The 19615-nt window shown below is 35.3% G+C and overlaps 1 protein-coding gene across 1 annotated transcript in view; it reads right to left on the bottom strand.

The window, feature by feature from the left end:
- LOC307136011 (protein phosphatase 1 regulatory subunit 37) overlaps positions 1–19615 on the bottom strand; it is a gene marked incomplete at its 5' end in the record, with an annotated part of 56940 nt that overhangs the window by 35669 nt on the left and 1656 nt on the right. Inside the window, 4 exons of the mRNA XM_079832757.1 lie at positions 1924–2043; positions 3965–4065; positions 7616–7661; positions 11409–11506. Of these exons, the coding sequence (XP_079688883.1) occupies positions 1924–2043; positions 3965–4065; positions 7616–7661; positions 11409–11506 (365 nt within the window). The remainder of the gene's footprint in view (positions 1–1923; positions 2044–3964; positions 4066–7615; positions 7662–11408; positions 11507–19615) is intronic.

Genomic DNA, 19615 nt, shown 5'->3' on the forward strand with positions numbered 1-19615 from the left:
AGTCAGAAATTGAAGCTTTCGCGCCTCGATCGCTCCCCGGTGGCCGGTCCCAGTATAGCTCCTAAACCCCGCCTCTCCGTGTATTTGAATGGGCGCGAGATACACTAAACAATTTAATTACACTTCAAATAATTGTTTCCTAAAGATGGTTTCTGTCATTTTAGGCAGTTTTTATTACAATAATTTCATTTCAAGTGTTCGTTTTTTAAATAAGTTTAGTTTTAGTGAGTTATTTGATGCTATAAAAACGGGGGGTGTGACGTCATGATTGACAGCTGAGATTGACGGCTTCTCTGAGTGAACTTGTCACTGAGGCACTAACGGACTTTTTTTCTGGATTTTTGGGAGGAGATTGGAGCTTTAGCTTTAATTTCTACACTTCCATAACTGTTCATTTCACACCAACATAATTAATAGTTCTGCATCTGCGAGAGTGTGGGCGGGCTTTTGATAATCGCGCCTCTACTTCCTGTTCTCTACTGCGCAACTCCGGTCCCGACTCCCGAGATCGCTACTGCGCAGACTCGGTCCCAAGATGTCAGCGCTGTGAGCGGGCCTATGAAAGCTTCAACTTTGGTCAGCGGAAGTCAATGAAGTCGCGTCGTCCATATTTTTTTACGGTCTATGACTTGAACGCACAAATGAACCATGGTTGTTATTATAGTAAAAGTGTAGTAACCATGTTTTAGTTTTTTTTTGGCTAATTGAATACTGATTAAACAATGGTTAGAGAGGTAAAATCATGGTTAATTTGTGGTTACAAAAAAAATATTGGGTTATTTTTTTTAATCTGAGGGGGGGGGGGGGTATTTTTTCAGTGTCTAGGTAGTTTTTGTGGGGTTGAGTTATTTATCGTGGGCAGTGTTGCCAATTTGGGGATTTTGTCGCCAAATTTAGCTACTTGCTCTACTTGTTGCTGCAACTTTTATTATTGTTTTGCGACAAGGAGCTATTTTAGCTATTTTGTAGATAAAAATAGTGATTTTATTTTTATCGTGATATCCCGTTCTCGCTCAATCCTGTCATAAGCCTGCGCACTGAACACACAGAAACAGCAGTATGTATTGGAGAGGCTTTAAATATAGAGCTGAATGGGGCAGGAAAGTTATCATAGCAAATTGTGTACTGTCTGACCAGCAGGCCTGTGATAGCCAAGACTGTGCTGCTGAAGGGCAAAAGACCCAGAGAGTAACACTGATCAATTACGGTTACCCCACTCCTGTCCTCTCTGAAGCCAATATATGATATAGATTTTTAATTTGGATAATCTGATAATGTTTATCAGAGCTTGGCAGACAGATAATTATTATATTGTAAGACAATATTAGACAGACCAAATGCACACATAAAAAATCCTAGTCTGCATAATTTATGATGTTTAAAAAAAGTTTATTTTTTGTTTAAGAGTGACAACTTAAGGAGTTGAAGGAGTTATTTAGAAATAATCAATTAGATGTAAAATAATATAAAATAAAATGTGTACAAGTGCACATACCTGATCTATTGGGGCGCTGTTTAGAATGGGTGTTCCTTACATGAGAGTTTAAAAAATATATGCAGACCTGTTTACTTTATTTTCATTTTTGGCGAATGTTTGAGCGATTTTCAGAGGGAGGGGTTTGGCAAAACTGATCGCGGGCTTTTTGCGAGCGACCTGCTCTGCTCAGGAAGGGGCAGTTCTCATGCAGCTCCATCAAAGTAGTGCATGTCTTCTGTAAAATACAGGTGTATTTATCTATAACGTTACATTTGTTATTGTTCTGTATATAGTTTAATTTTATGCATAGAAACATACAGGGGCGCCATGTGATTCACCTACGATCGAGAGTTACCCAGTGTTTATTAGAGTGCATGGTTTAACTATAATAACCATGTTTTTGTTATTTTTAGTAAAACCATGGTTAATGGGACCATACATCTTACCTGTCTGAGGAGGTGTGACAGTGAAAGCCAACCTGAGAATCCCATGTTTGAGTTGGAGGACATGTCGAGGTGCGTAGCTGATTCGTAGTACAGAAACATATCCAGCAAAGATGATGCTCCCTAATATGAAAGGAAAATAAATCAATATCAACAAGTAAACAGAACCATGACATTAAAAAATGAATATGGACAACGTTTTGGGGGCGTAATCAAGTCTGGCGTCAGTTTAGTTTGGCGGCGGCGCGAAATTCGAACGCTGCAGGAGCAGGAAACGTAATCGATATGCGACCACTTGTGAAAAAACTGCGCCACGAAAAAGAAAAAAAATCGGAAAAAAATGATGAAATATGGTAACAAAACATACAGGAGCGCTCGACCAACATAGTCACAACAAATGACTCGAGCTGCAGGCTGGCTCTCTCAATGAATCATTCAAAAAGGCTCCCAAAAACGAATCATAATCATATAATTACTTTCAATAAAAAAATGTAAATATATGTTAAATAGAATAGACAATAAAATTATATATTTATAACATTAGCCCATTCTATTTTATTTATTTAAAGGTGGTAGTTAGTAGGGCTGAACGATTTTGGAAAAAAAATCGAATTGCGATTTTTTTAACCAATATTGCGATTGCGATTTAATATGCGATTATTTTTTAAACTCTTTATCTTCTGTATTATTCAACAATACATCATTGTATAGTAATGGTGGAAATCTTGAATTGGTACCTCACGATCCGATTCCGATTCTGGGAGTCACGATCCGATTCCAAAACAATTCTTGAACTTCTTCCTTATTAATTAATCTTATTAATTTATTAAAAACTTAAAATGTTTTTTATTATGATATATGTAATTATAAGCTTTTAAAATAACTAGGACATTATAACATTTTAATTAAAACAATTGCATGTTAATAATTTTAAATATATAAACTAATATAGCTGCAAAACATAAGCTAGTAAATCATAAAGAGGAACAAAAAACATATTACAAGCAATGAACAAAGAGTGCTTTCAGTATTTAAGAGTGTCTGAACTGTGAGTGATTTTTCTCTTTCTCAGCTTTACTGTTGTTTGATTATTAATCATGACATCATCATAGACGGAGACCTGCATTCACACTTATGCACAGATCTCTTTTGAAATATAAGATGTTTTTGCCCCGTCTGTTTAATTCATTAAGACATTACTGACGGTGTTTACATTAATTTTGCGTCATAAAAGCATTTTGAGACTCACACAGACGCGTGCTCGCGAGCACTCTTCACAAAGCGCCGCGTGAGCATTTGAAATGGAAAACCTTCTGTCAGTGAGTTACTTATTTTTAATATACAAGCACACTGCATTCCTAACGACATGAATGAAGCCTTCGTTGAGCGTTTGTAAGGAAAATACCGGCGGGCGAGAACACACTCTGTAAGCGTGACATCAAAGCTAAGTTTCTCACAGCGCATATCCTGTGCAAAGAAGCCTGCGAATGTCATTGCGATTCGCACCGTCAACCGTGCCGGACGTTATGAAATATTATTTTATGGTTCGTGTGTGATTGTGTATGTGTGAGAGAGAGAGAGAAAGAGAGAGAAAATGGAAGCAATCAGAATACTGGTGTTTCTAAAACACACGCAGCGCCACCGCGCACCTGCAGTTAAAATCTAAGCTCAGAATCGATCCAGAATCATTGGAGAAGTATCTTTTCTCCCACCTCTATTGTAGCCTATAGTATGAACAGCACAATATTAGATAGATCAAACACAAACAGTTTTTTTCCACTTTTAGGCCAGGCATGTGTAACGTGCCAAGTTGCTTCTTCTGCAGACTTTACTCTCGCGTGTCACGTGACCAGACTGTAATCGCAGCCTTTGCGGTTAGGAAATCGTGTTTTATCATATCGCGATATTATCGCAAATGCAATTAATCGTTCAGCCCTAGTAGTTAGCAGCTGGTACCACCTTTTTGAAAATTGAAATTGACATGTGACCCAGCAATTGAACCAAGTGTGAAAACAGATTTAAAAGCAAATTTTCATATACTTACATTTTCCTCAAGCTCGGCCCCCTGCAGACTGATAAAATCAAATTGCACTGATTTCAGGATCTCTTCAAGAGATTCGCAGGAGCAATAATCTAACCGTTCACCTGGAAAAGCAATCAAAATACCACTCTTTACACTTTAGGTGACCCTGGACCAAGTGTCAAACGCATTTGCTGTGACAAATTTCGTACAGCACTGGATAAACTAACATACACCTACAGTACACATCTGCCCCTCAAAATAGTGAGACGTATTAGACACTAACACACATAACACGATCACGTCTGATCCCCTCCCTTCAGTGGAGGAGACAATCAAAGAGCTTCTGATTATGCAGGAACAGATGACTTTTAAACAAAGCCCTGAGAAATACTTTGATGGCCACAGCAGTCCGTCTATATTAGACACGCGTTGCAAAGGCCCCCTTCCCCTCATAAACTCTTATCTTCCTGGTCGGGGAGAAGCCAGATCGCTCAGAGCTGCATGTTGGGGAGATAATAATTTATTCATCATTAGCATAATCATTTGTAATTTTTTTTAACAATAATCACTTAACTGTACCATAGGAAGGGGGGATCAGAAATCCCATTTTTCTAATCCCCTCTGCCATGTGCAGATAATGACACTGAGACTTGGAGTTAGATGCCATCAGTGTGTGACAGGGCGCAGGGAGCCAGAACATGCTGACCCGCACTTCAAGCTCACTTCTACTGGTATCAATAACCGCTGTTTCAGTCATCAAAGGGACAGCATTTTAATCCCAAACTAATGCCCTTCAGCATCGGCATGTACATTTCAATTAACAGGCTCGTCAAAGTTCTGATCTTATCAAAGGTTGGTAGCTAAAAAGTTCAGTTCACAACCACACTTCAGGGAAAATGGGAATAGGCTATCTTTCTAGAGCTAAGCAAATTAAAACACACATACAAAATATTTTATAATAATATATATAAAATCAGAGACGGAACATAAATCTTTTTAGGTTGTCAATATGACAATAGTCAATCTATTTACAGAGCTGTCTGAGATTCTGTTTATTCAATCATGGCATTCAGCAAAAAATCCTAATCACCGTCGTCCAAAATCATGTTTCCATACAAATCACATCATACAAATTCTTACGAAATCACTACCTCATAAAATAGGTTTCTCATCAGATGGGTTGAACTTTTTTTTTTTTTTTTTTTTTTACTAGAAGAAGCTTAATTTAGCTCAATCAGTCAGAATTTCATTTCTGAAATACTTTTACATATAACTTAGGGTCAAACAATCTCTCAACCAAGTTTGGGGCGCACCATTATTCTGGAACTTTGCAATAGAGTGGTGCAGGTATGACATCACTTTGTAGGCCAAAGCACGGAAGCGAGTTAGCATTTTAGCACTTCCGGTTCCATCGTCCCGAAGTCAGTGGATTTTTTAAATGGAATTTTGGTTAAATGGCTGAAATAACGTCTGTGGTGAACACAAGCTCAAGAAAATGTCATGTTTTATTCTACAACATAAAATTAGTGCTGGGCAAATTATCGCGTTAATGCAGGCAATTCATTTTTTAACGCATTCAAAATATTTAAAGGGGTGATGAACTGAGAAATCAACTTTCCCTTGAGCTTTTGATATATAAAAGGTCATGGTAATATAAAAATCTCCTGTAAGTTACAGAGCTGAAAACTTCCTTGTTAGTCAAAGAAAAGCTTTTATTGACACCAGGCCCAGAAAACGAGAGCTCTTATTCATGTAAATGCTTTTAAACCATCTAAGCGCCACAAGACACAAGAGAACCCGTTGTATGTCAATGTCCTGTCTGTGTGGCTGCGTCTCAATCAGATCCCTAGTTCAGTAGTCAGGGCACTGATCAGGGAGTCGGCCACATTCATGTACACATTCATGTACACGGAGCTAGCTAACACACACACACACACACACACACACTCGACGCAGAAAGATTTGCCCCAGTCTCGAGCACACACATTGAGTTGTCTTTCGCTTTTGAACAAACAATAACAACAACACAGAGAATGTTTGCCAAAATGGCAGTATTCTCATAATAGGAGTCTTAAATTAGTTAAATAACATCTTAAATGAACTTGAGAAAATGAGATGCGCGGGACAGCACGTCAGATCCGCGTCATGATCGGCAGCTGCCGATCTTAAAGTGACAGCAGCACTGATGATGTCTGTCATTAATGTTCATCAAAGAACAACGGGAACAGAAAAAAGTATAGCTTTAATGATGATTAATCTATATTTAATTTATTATTTATGCAGTTAAGAAAGGTGTTGATAACTATTACATTTGTGTATGTCTAACAGGGAAGGCCACAGGTAAATACAACATTTATTATAATGGGTTTATGTAAAGATTGTTTTAAGTTCACTTAAATTAAAAGTTGTTTTTTTAAAGCCTAATAAATGTTTAAATTGGTAGCTTTCATTTATACTGTAATGTAATGTCATTAATGTTTCATAGAGACATATCAGTTATACTGGCCTTCATTCATAAAAAGTGAATTCGTACTTTAATTAGTAAAACATTTTAATCGATTCCCAGCACTACATAAAATACATTAGTATTACCCCACTATTTTGAAGCTGTGATGTGTCTTGAAAAAGGCGGTTACTAACAAGTGGCTAAATGGGACTACAGAGGCAGTCGGGGAAATTGAACTTCATCACGTCGAACAGGTAAACTTATGTTCATAGTTGTGCTCTTATAAATTAGTCTAACTCAAACGTTCTTGGAAAATGTTTTGAGATAAAAACTGAAAGAGTTTTCGGAAGCTTAGTGATGGTGATGGTGAAATCACGGGACCGTGGTGTTATCCGTTTATAGCCTACCTTTAGCCTTTTACTTTTGGCGACTGTATTTAGGCTTCAAAATTAATAAAAGTTGTGTTCATCTGTGATAATTATCTTGATGGACAAAACGTGTAAGTATCATAAACCTTTGTTGATCACAGAGCTTGTTTTTTGCGATAATCCGAAACCTTTGGGAAAATGGTCTACAAAGTGACGTCATACCTGCACCACTCTATAGTCCTGCCTCAAACTTACGCCATTAGTTGCGACAATGTCACGTTGTCAGGATGTTCATTTCTGCTATATCATGTTTTGTCTCAGTTCCAAAGTAAAGGGGTTTTTGGGGCAGTATTTTACTTATTCATTGTGTTTACAATTCTGAAAGAACAAAATCATTTATGGCTACATATTCTTATATCCCCATCATTTCCATAGATTCCCATAACAAATAGACTTATAGGCTACGTGATTCCACATTTTAGTGCAGCACAAAAGGGCAAATTACCTGAGTTTTACAACTGCAGAAAAGATAAACAAAACATCTGATTGCTAAAATGCATGTTTGAACCTTCCATTATATTGTCACGGTTGGTGTGCGTCTCCTCCCAGAGTTGTGTCTATGAATTTGAAAGATTCTCTGTTTGTTTTAGGATTGCACAGTAGAGCGTTTACAGCGGGTCAGACTAGTGATTCCAAATACGTGCTGATGGAAAGAAGAATAAAGCTGGATGAAGAGATGAACATCTCAGGTGAAATTATAGCACTGTGGGATTTTTCTGGTGGTGTTTAGCTTTAAAAAACCAATATTGCTGTTCAAGAGGGATAGCAAAATAATAAATAGTGAATTATTGAACTTACCCGACAGGTCAAAACACCTGGCTCTGTCGGTAACACAAGTAATTTGCTGCATGAAAAAGAGACAGACAGATCAAAGTCAAGAGATTTCTATACTCAGAAAAGATTTTCAGGTTTTTAATATTTGCCATTATTGAATATTTCAAAATTGAAAGCAAGAATGATGAATTTCACTAATGCTTAGACAGCTTGTACACTGTAACATGTTTGGGGTTAACTTGGAAAATATGATTCGGATTCGTACAGTAACATCTAAATAAAATGGATTCATTAAAATAAAAAAATATAAATTTTGAAAGGGGGGGGGGTATAATGCTATTTCATGCATTCTGACTTATTTACACTGTTAAAGAGTTGGATTCTCATGCTAAACATGGCCAAAATATACAAAAACAGGGATAATGCCATGATATATTTTGTGTGTGTGTGTGTGTGTGTGTGTGTGTGTGTGTGTGTGTGTGTGTGTGTGTGTGTGTGTGTGTGTGTGTGTGTGTGTGTGTGTGTGTGTGTGTGTGTGTGTGTGTGTGTGTGTGTGTGTGTGTGTGTGTGTGTGAGAGTGTGTGTGTGTGTGTGTGAGAGTGTGTGTGTGTGTGTGTGTGTGTGTGTGTGTGTGTGTGTGTGTGTGTGTGTGTGTGTGTGTGTGTGTGTGTGCGTGTGTGTGTGTGTGTGTGTGTGCTTGTCTCTTTAGCTCCGCCCACTTCATGCCTGCATGACGAGCTCAGCTGATTTCGGAAAAAAAGATTCTGTATTTTATAAATATGATAAAACTAAAGACTCTTCGGAGATATGAAGGATACAATACTACTCTATAGGTACTCAAGATTAACATGAGACTGGCAGAAACTGTATGTAGCCTGTACCAGACTACATTGACCAAAAGTCAAATTTAGAATGGTTCAAAATAACATAAAACTTACTAAATACTTATCCCAATGGTAGTAAAAATGACATGCAGGACTTTTCCTAAAAAGAAACAGGTCCCAATTTATATATGTTATTGTGTATTTGTGTGATAGGCTGCCGACGCGTTTAAGTATTTTGTGGAGCTTGTTATACAGACACAATTATACCTCAAACAAAATGTAATCATCAACATTTGAAAGTGACACGAACAGTTTATGTTAATTTCAAGTACGTCACAGGACAGATCATTTTAGCTCAATCTGGCAATCTAGCCGCTAGACTGTAGCTAGCAGATGGCAGTTAGCATCTATCAGGCAACGGACTGATGAAGTCCCTCACTCAACCTGCTGTAAACACGAACAGGACGTCATATGGGATTTTGCGTTTAGAGCGAAACAAATTAAGGATCGCAATGTGTGAACGAACCCTCTCACGGTTTAATGTTATTCCGAAAAAAAAAAAGGTCTCAACAAGGATGACTTAAGGCCTTGGATTTGTACCTCTCCTTCTTTGTTTGATGTTTTCCCTCTTAATAAATGTGGAAACTTCTGAAGCCCTTTGCTGCTATGTAATGTTCTGTGCTGTGTATTGAGGAAAATGAAATGACAAAGTACAAAATGCATTGATGTGTCAGGAGGGAGAGGACAAAATGAAGTGATAAAAAGAGCTTTGCTTCCTCCAGGCAGAACGGGACACAGCTTATAAACTTGACTTCCACAGACGGCATCTCAAGTGCATTTCCAATTCTTCACTCGAAGACTCCAGGAGACCCACTCCAGCGCTCTGCAGTCTGGGTGGCTTTGTATTAGCGACTGTTTGAGAGCATATATTTCTCCTTTTTTCTTCATTTAATTAGTTGAACAAAATTATTTCGAAACATTTTATACAGTAAAAGCTCTCAGGGATTAAAATCAGCCGCACATTTTCCTTTCAGCATCTTTTCTGCAATAAAGGATAAATTATTTAAAATAACACGACCTTTTATCTCACACCCTTTGAAGGCAGCAAATTAAAAATGTAAATTGGGATCTAATTAATATGCAAATATATTCATTCCCAGTTAACAATTAGCAATTAAACCTGCAGTGTCTAGAAAGAGCATAGACCAAATTAATAACTTAATTTATCATTAACAAAATGAAAATGTACACAATTTTTTTTTTTTTTTTTCGTTTTAAAAATGTTGCGCTGTGTCCCTGACTCTTCATCAGCCCCAGAGCCGGGGAAAAAACACATTTAATAGAACAATTTGGTGCTTGTCAGAGAAAATGATAAATAACTAGCCTGAAAAACAACATGAACGGCTACATGGACGGTGCAGACAACTGGGAAGGAAATAAACATGCCCATTTCATGCAGTAAAGAAAGAAATCATTGCCAAATCTCAAAGTCTAGAGAGTGCAATGGACATTAAAGATTAAAAGTGTGAAAGTTATTTATACTCATGTGAGAGATTGTGAAATTCTACTCTGTATTGGGGCGAGGGGAGGGGGGGGCAGTTATTTCACTTCAGACACTCTGTGGCTTTCTGATGAATGTTCAACGCTCAGAGCTAAGCAGCTCGACAGAGTCAGGCTGGGAGCAAGGATGTTTTTGGGGAGCTCTGCAGCGCTGCACTCGCTCTAATGGGAGGACGGTTCAGTCTGAAATACAAACTTCTCACAAAATCTATGCCTTATCCTGCAGGGAGATGTGAGATGCTGAATCGTTTGATGATGCTTCTGAGGCGAGCACTCATACTGTATGGGGCGCTTCTGTAAGTCTTTTCTCTTTGTTATTTTCTGTTACTACAATTGCCACCACCTCCGACAGGATTTGCACTTCAGTGGCGGTGACACTTCAACAAACGTTACTCATTTACAAGCCCCTGGGATAGTAACTCATATCAAGAAGTTTCTGTGTGTTCTTAGACGGACTGGACACGGAAAACTTCGAATGAGAAACTTCAAGACCGAGCTTACGACGCTAAACAAAGAAAACGGGGGGTGTATTTGAGGGTGAGGGTGAAAAAAGTATTAAGCATTTAAGCCCGTGTTGAACTTAGGGGGCCTGGGGTCCTTCACACAGGCCTTTTGTTTGTTATACCTCTTCTATGAAGCTGTAACCAAAAGCAATACTGTTTTACCCACTTTAAAAAAAAAAAATCAAAGAATAGAGAAAGCCCACGGGTACAATAAAAGCTTTAAATAGATTTCAGCAGCCATCCTCTTGGGACGATCCTGCCAGAAAAAAAGCACGTAATTTGATAAATATGCTCTTTAAGCAGCAAATTTCATTTAGCATTCTCTTATTAGAAATTCACACGCAGTTTTCAACTAAATATCCTTCCTTTTAGCTTCTGCTTAAGCATACATATTTCACCCTTTTAGGGGGACCACCTACATTCCTTTCAAATGCAGTGGGGTTCATTAGCGGCGTGGAGATAATGCCGAGAGTGTGTTTAATGTAAGCACTGCTAAGTCCCTCATTTTCCACAAATAATTCTCCTTGATCTAATCGTAAATTTATGCAGAAGAGAAACTGATGCTCTTAACGTTGCTGGTCAATGTAAAATAAGTACGGAGCTTGAATTATGCATGCATGCTCGTGTGTGTGTATTTGCGTGTGTGTGCGCGCTTCTCATTTCCTTTCATTTACCTGTTTGTTATTGTCTTGCTTTTTTAGTTCAATAAAACGTGGTTGGCTAATTAACCTGCTCCCTAAGAGGGATTAAAATGTGTTTATTTTTCTTTTCATCCTCTTTCTTTCTTTCATTTCAAAGTTATTTTCACCAAATAATGTTCATTACACACAGCTATTTCAAACCAAATCTTCTGCACAAATAACCTAATATTAGCAAGAAATCAAAGCGTGAGAAGTGCTGTGTGTTTTAATGCACGTTATTCCACTGTACCTTTAATTGATCAAGAGCCTTTGGGTTTGGTTTCACGTGGTGCTTTTCACAGCTCTGCTTGTAGGCCAGAATTATGTCTGTCAGACTGAGACTGTCAGCTAAAATAGAACAAACGTATTAGAGCCACAACAAGAATATCAAATTTTTTTAATCTTTGAAATTTTTTATGAATTAGCTCCGTGAGATATAGAAATTAGAAAAGTCATGCATTGTAATATTTCCCTTGTACATTCATTTCTTTTTCTTTACTTTATGACTAAGTGTATATACAAGATTTAAAAAACATTGATCAAAAGTGACAATATAAAGACTTTACTACATTGCTAAAAAAACATCTATTTCACATAAATGCTGTTCTGTCACGTTTCCACTAAAACAATTCAGCAGCAGCACAACTGTTTTGGAAACTGGTTTCCGCCACAGAATAAAATATAAAAAAGGTAATTATGACTTTTTAATTGCGAGTATATATCAGAATTGCATGATATAAAGTGTGAGATATGAAGTCAAAATTGTGAGATATAAACTCGCAATTCTGAGAAAATAGTCAGTCAAAGTCTTTTAAAGGGGTGGTTGCATGCGATTTCACTTTAACTTTAGTTAGTGTGTAATGTTGCTGCTTGAGCATAAACAGTATCTGCAAAGTTACAGCATGCACTGAAAGTTCAATGCAAACGGAGATATTGTCTTTTAAAGTTATGGCAGTTTATTGCCGACAAAAAAGGCCGGTTTGGACTACAACAAGCTTCTTCCCGGGTTGGTGACATCATAAACCCTTGCTATTAACATAAACACTGCCCCCGCGAACACGCAACAAAGTGGGCGAGGCCACGTCGCAGTCATTACGAAAGAGAGAGAGCTGTTGCAGAACTACAAACTACATATGGCAATCTAACCAATCTAAGACCATTGCGTTTTTCGGAGGGATGGGCTTCATAGAAGCAGGAAGCAAACGAGCCGTTCAAAGGACAGTGGAGACAGCGGTGTGGAATAAAGGTAAAATATAAGAAAAATACGGCGTTTAAAAAAAAAAAAATTAAGACATGTTATACTGCGCCCCATAAACACAACCAAGCCTAGAAAAAAAAACAGAACCACCCCTTTAAAAGTCATTTGAAAGAAAAACAGTCTGAATTGCCAATGCTCTCACACGACCAATTCGTACATATTTGTCTAAACCGCAGTGACGGGTAGGTTTAGGGGCAGGTTTGAGGTTAGGTGATTCGTACGAAATCAAATATGAATTAACCTGTGAATTATGAATTAACAAAATACGTACAAATTGCTGTGAGATCGGATTGGAATTGCGAGATGTAAACTTGCAATTCTAATTTTATAGCTCGCAGTTCTGACTTTATATCGCACATTTCTGAATTTATAAGTCGCAATTCTGACTCTAAATCTGTTCCAATTGCCTAGGCAGCAGGATATCAGGAAGCGGAACTTCAAACAAAGATGGGTATTTAATAATAACCGATGAACAGAAAGGCAAACACTGGTAACATACACAACATCAAGAATGGACAAGGAGTGCAGGGAGTGAATACAATATAAAGGAGTGCTACTGACAAGACAACCAGGTGCAGGGAATCCAGGGAGAGCGGGAGAGACGATGAGGAAGTGAGTTCAGGTGTGAGACAGGGAGGATCATGGGAACTGGAGTCCGGGACAGGCGTGGATGTGACAATATCTCGCAATTCTGACTTTATATCTCACAATTCTGACTTTATATCACACAATTCTGACTTTATATCTCACAATTCTGACTTTATATCACACAATTCTGACTTTATATCTCACAATTCTGACTTTATATCTCACAATTCTGACTTTATATCTTGCAATTCTGAATTTATAATTCGCAATTCTGACTTTATATCTCACAATTCTGACTTTATATCTCGCAATTCTGACTTTATATCTCACAATTCTGACTTTATATCTCACAATTCTGACTTTATATCTCGCAATTCTGACTTTATATCTCTCAATTCTGACTTTATATCTCACAATTCTGACTTTATATCACACAATTCTGACTTAATATCTCACAATTCTGACTTTATATCTCACAATTCTGACTTTATATCTTGCAATTCTGACTTTATATATCAAAATTCTGAATTTATAATTCACAATTCGGACTTTATATCTCACAATTCTGACTTTATATCTCGCAATTCGGACTTTATATCTCTCAATTCTGACTTTATATCTCACAATTCTGACTTTATATCTTGCAATTCTGACTTTATATCTCGCAATTCTGAATTTATAATTCGCAATTCGGACTTTATATCTCACAATTCTGACTTTATATCTCGCAATTCGGACTTTATATCTCTCAATTCTGACTTTATATTTCGCAATTCTGAATTTATAATTCGCAATTCTGACTTTATATCTCCCAATTCAGACTTTATATCTCACAATTCTGACTTTATATCTCACAATTCTGACTTTATATCTCGCAATTCTGACTTTATCCCCCGGTTTCACAGACAATGCTTAAGCTAATCCTAGACTAAAATGCATGTTTGAGCTATTTTAACTGAAAGAATCTTGCACTGACAAATCTTAAAATATGTCAGTGGCATTGTTTTGTCTCAAGATGCACACCAGTAATGTTTTTTTCTTGGGCACGTTTATAAAAGTTACTTAAATGTCCTAATTGAACTAATATCCTGGCTTAGTCTAAGCCCTGTCTGTGAAACCGGGCCCATATCTCTCAATTCTGACTTTATATCTCACAATTCTGACTTTATATCACACAATTCTGACTTTATATCTCACAATTCTGACTTTATATCTCACAATTCTGACTTTATATCTTGCAATTCTGACTTTATATTTCGCAATTCTAAATTTATAATTCGCAATTCTGACTTTATATCTCACAATTCTGACTTTATATCTCGCAATTCTGACTTTATATCTCTCAATTCTGACTTTATATCTCACAATTCTGACTTTATATCTCGCAATTCTGACTTTATATCTCAATTCTGACTTTATATCACACAATTCTGACTTTATATCTCGCAATTCTGACTTTATATCTCGCAATTCTGACTATATCTCACAATTCTGACTTTATATCTCGCAATTCTGACTTTATATCTCTCAATTCTGACTTTATATCTCACAATTCTGACTTTATATCTCGCAATTCTGACTTTATATCTCAATTCTGACTTTATATCACACAATTCTGACTTTATATCTCGCAATTCTGACTTTATATCTCGCAATTCTGACTATATCTCACAATTCTGACTTTATTTCTCGCAATTCTGACTTTATATCTCTCAATTCTGACTTTATATAACATAATTCTGACTTTATATCACACAATTCTGACTTTATATCTCACAATTCTGACTTTATATCTTGCAATTCTGACTTTATAATTTGCAATTCGGACTTTATATCTCACAATTCTGACTTTATATCTCGCAATTCTGACTTTATATCTCTCAATTCTGACTATATCTCACAATTCTGACTTTATATCTCGCAATTCTGACTTTATATCTCAATTCTGACTATATCACACAATTCTGACTTTATATCACACAATTCTGACTTTATATCTCGCAATTCGGACTATATCTCACAATTCTGACTTTATATCTCGCAATTCGGACTATATCTCACAATTCTGACTTTATTTCTCGCAATTCTGACTTTATATCTCTCAATTCTGACTTTAAATCTTGCAATTCTGACTTTATATCACACAATTCTGACTTAATATCTCACAATTCTGACTTTATATCTCGCAATTCTGACTTTATATCACACAATTCTGACTTTATATCTCGCAATTCTGACTTTGTATCTCACAATTCTTACTTTATAATTCGCAATTCTGACTTTATATCTCGCAATTCTGACTATCTCACAATTCTGACTTAATATCTCACAATTCTGACTTTATATCACACAATTCTGACTTTATATCACACAATTCTGACTTTATATCTCGCAATTCTGACTTTATATCTCACAATTCTTACTTTATAATTCGCAATTCTGACTTTATTTCTCGCAATTCTGACTATATATCACACAATTCTGACTTTATATCTCGCAATTCTGACTTTATATCTCACAATTCTGACTTTATATCACACAATTCTGACTTTATATCTCACAATTCTGAATTTATATCACACAATTCTGACTTTATATCTCACAAATCAGAATTTATATCACACAATTTTGACTTTATATCTCGCAATTCTGACTTTATATCTCACAATTCTGACTTTATATGTCACAATTCTGACTTTATATCACACAATTCTGACTTTATATCACAATTCTGACTTTATATCACACAATTCTGACTGTATATCTCAATTCTGACTTTATATCTCACAATTCTTCCTTTATAATTCGCAATTCTTCCTTTATCATTCGCAATTCTGACTTTATTTCTCGCAATTCTGACTTTATATCTCTCAATTCTGACTTTATATCTCGCAATTCTGACTTTATATCAGACAATTGTGACATTATATCTCACAATTCTGACTTTATATCACACAATTCTGACTTTATATCTCACAATTCTGAATTTATATCACACAGTTCTGACATTATATCTCACAATTCTGACTTTATATCTCACAATTCTGACTTTATATCTCTCAATTCTGACTTTATATCTTGCAATTCTGACTTTATATTTCGCAATTCTGAATTTATAATTCGCAATTCTGACTTTATATCTCACAATTCTGACTTTATATCTCGCAATTCTGACTTTATATCTCAATTCTGACTATATCACACAATTCTGACTTTATATCTCGCAATTCTGACTTTATATCTCACAATTCTGACTATCTCACAATTCTGACTTTATATCTCACAATTCTGACTTTATATCTCGCAATTCTGACTTTATATCTCGCAATTCTGACTATCTCACAATTCTGACTTTATATCTCACAATTCTGACTTTATATCACACAATTCTGACAATCTCACAATTCTGACTTTATATCTCACAATTCTGACTTTATATCTCGCAATTCTGACTTTATATCTCGCAATTCTGACTATCTCACAATTCTGACTTTATATCTCACAATTCTGACTTTATATCACACAATTCTGACTTTATATCTCGCAATTCGGACTATATCTCACAATTCTGACTTTATTTCTCGCAATTCTGACTTTATATCTCTCAATTCTGACTTTATATCTTGCAATTCTGACTTTATATCACACAATTCTGACTTAATATCTCACAATTCTGACTTTATATCTCGCAATTCTGACTTTATATCACACAATTCTGACTTTATATCTCGCAATTCTGACTTTGTATCTCACAATTCTTACTTTATAATTCGCAATTCTGACTTTATATCTCGCAATTCTGACTATCTCACAATTCTGACTTAATATCTCACAATTCTGACTTTATATCACACAATTCTGACTTTATATCACACAATTCTGACTTTATTTCTCGCAATTCTGACTATATATCACACAATTCTGACTTTATATCTCGCAATTCTGACTTTATATCTCACAATTCTGACTTTATATCACACAATTCTGACTTTATATCTCACAATTCTGAATTTATATCACACAATTCTGACTTTATATCTCACAAATCAGAATTTATATCACACAATTTTGACTTTATATCTCGCAATTCTGACTTTATATCTCACAATTCTGACTTTATATCTCACAATTCTGACTTTATATCACACAATTCTGACTTTATATCACAATTCTGACTTTATATCACACAATTCTGACTGTATATCTCAATTCTGGCTTTATATCTCACAATTCTTCCTTTATAATTCGCAATTCTTCCTTTATCATTCGCAATTCTGACTTTATTTCTCGCAATTCTGACTTTATATCTCTCAATTCTGACTTTATATCTCGCAATTCTGACTTTATATCAGACAATTCTGACATTATATCTCACAATTCTGACTTTATATCACACAATTCTGACTTTATATCTTACAATTCTGAATTTATGTCACACAATTCTGACTTTATATCACACAATTCTGACTTTATATCTCACAATTCTGAATTTATATCACACAGTTCTGACATTATATCTCACAATTCTGACTTTATATCACACAATTCTGACTTTATATCTCACAATTCTGAATTTATATCACACAGTTCTGACTTTATATCACACAATTCTGACTTTATATCTCGCAATTCTGACTTTATATCTCACAATTCTGACTTTATATCACACAATTCTGAATTTATATCACATTTCTGACTTTACTGTATATCTCGCAATTCTGACTTTATATCTCACAAATCTGACTTTATATCACACAATTCTGAATTTATATCACAATTCTGACTTTATATCACACAATTCTGAATTTATAATTCGCAATTCTGACTTTATATCTCACAATTCTGACTTTATATCTCGCAATTCTGACTATCTCACAATTCTGACTTTATATCTCACAATTCTGACTTTATATCACACAATTCTGACTTTATATCTCGCAATTCTGACTTTATATCTCACAATTCTGACTTTATATTTCGCAATTCTGAATTTATAATTTGCAATTCTAACTTTATTTCTCGCAATTCTGACTTTATATCTCTCAATTCTGACTTTATATCTCACAATTCTGACTATCTCACAATTCTGACTATCTCACAATTCTGACTTTATATCTCACAATTCTGACTTTATATCTCGCAATTCTGACTTTATATCTCGCAATTCTGACTATCTCACAATTCTGACTTTATATCTCGCAATTCTGACTATCTCACAATTCTGACTTTATATCTCGCAATTCGGACTATATCTCACAATTCTGACTTTATTTCTCGCAATTCGGACATTATATCTCTCAATTCTGACTTTATATCTCGCAATTCTGACTTTATATCACACAATTCTGACTTTAGATTTCACAATTCTGACTTTATATCTCGCAATTCTGACTTTATATCACACAATTCTGACTTTATATCTCGCAATTCTGACTTTGTATCTCACAATTCTTACTTTATAATTCGCAATTCTGACTTTATATCTCGCAATTCTGACTATCTCACAATTCTGACTTAATATCTCACAATTCTGACTTTATATCACACAATTCTGACTTTATATCACACAATTCTGACTTTATATCTCGCAATTCTGACTTTATATCTCACAATTCTTACTTTATAATTCGCAATTCTGACTTTATTTCTCGCAATTCTGACTATATATCACACAATTCTGACTTTATATCTCGCAATTCTGACTTTATATCTCACAATTCTGACTTTATATCACACAATTCTGACTTTATATCTCACAATTCTGAATTTATATCACACAATTCTGACTTTATATCTCACAAATCAGAATTTATATCACACAATTTTGACTTTATATCTCGCAATTCTGACTTTATATCTCACAATTCTAACTTTATATCTCACAATTCTGACTTTATATCACACAATTCTGACTTTATATCACAATTCTGACTTTATATCACACAATTCTGACTGTATATCTCAATTCTGACTTGATATCACACAATTCTTCCTTTATAATTCGCAATTCTTCCTTTATCATTCGCAATTCTGACTTTATTTCTCGCAATTCTGACTTTATATCTCTCAATTCTGACTTTATATCTCGCAATTCTGACTTTATATCAGACAATTCTGACATTATATCTCACAATTCTGACTTTATATCACACAATTCTGACTTTATATCTCACAATTCTGAATTTATATCACACAGTTCTGACTTTATATCACACAATTCTGACTTTATATCTCACAATTCTGAATTTATATCACACAGTTCTGACATTATATCTCACAATTCTGACTTTATATCACACAATTCTGACTTTATATCTCACAATTCTGAATTTATATCACACAGTTCTGACTTTATATCACACAATTCTGACTTTATATCTCGCAATTCTGACTTTATATCTCACAATTCTGACTTTATATCACACAATTCTGAATTTATATCACATTTCTGACTTTATATCACACAATTCTGAATTTATAATTCGCAATTCTGACTTTATATCTCACAATTCTGACTTTATATCTCGCAATTCTGACTATCTCACAATTCTGACTTTATATCTCACAATTCTGACTTCATATCACACAATTCTGACTTTATATCTCGCAAT

This window comes from Gobio gobio, assembly GCF_949357685.1.
Source record: "Gobio gobio genome assembly, chromosome: 13".
In the NCBI taxonomy this organism is placed as follows: Eukaryota; Metazoa; Chordata; class Actinopteri; order Cypriniformes; family Gobionidae; genus Gobio; species Gobio gobio.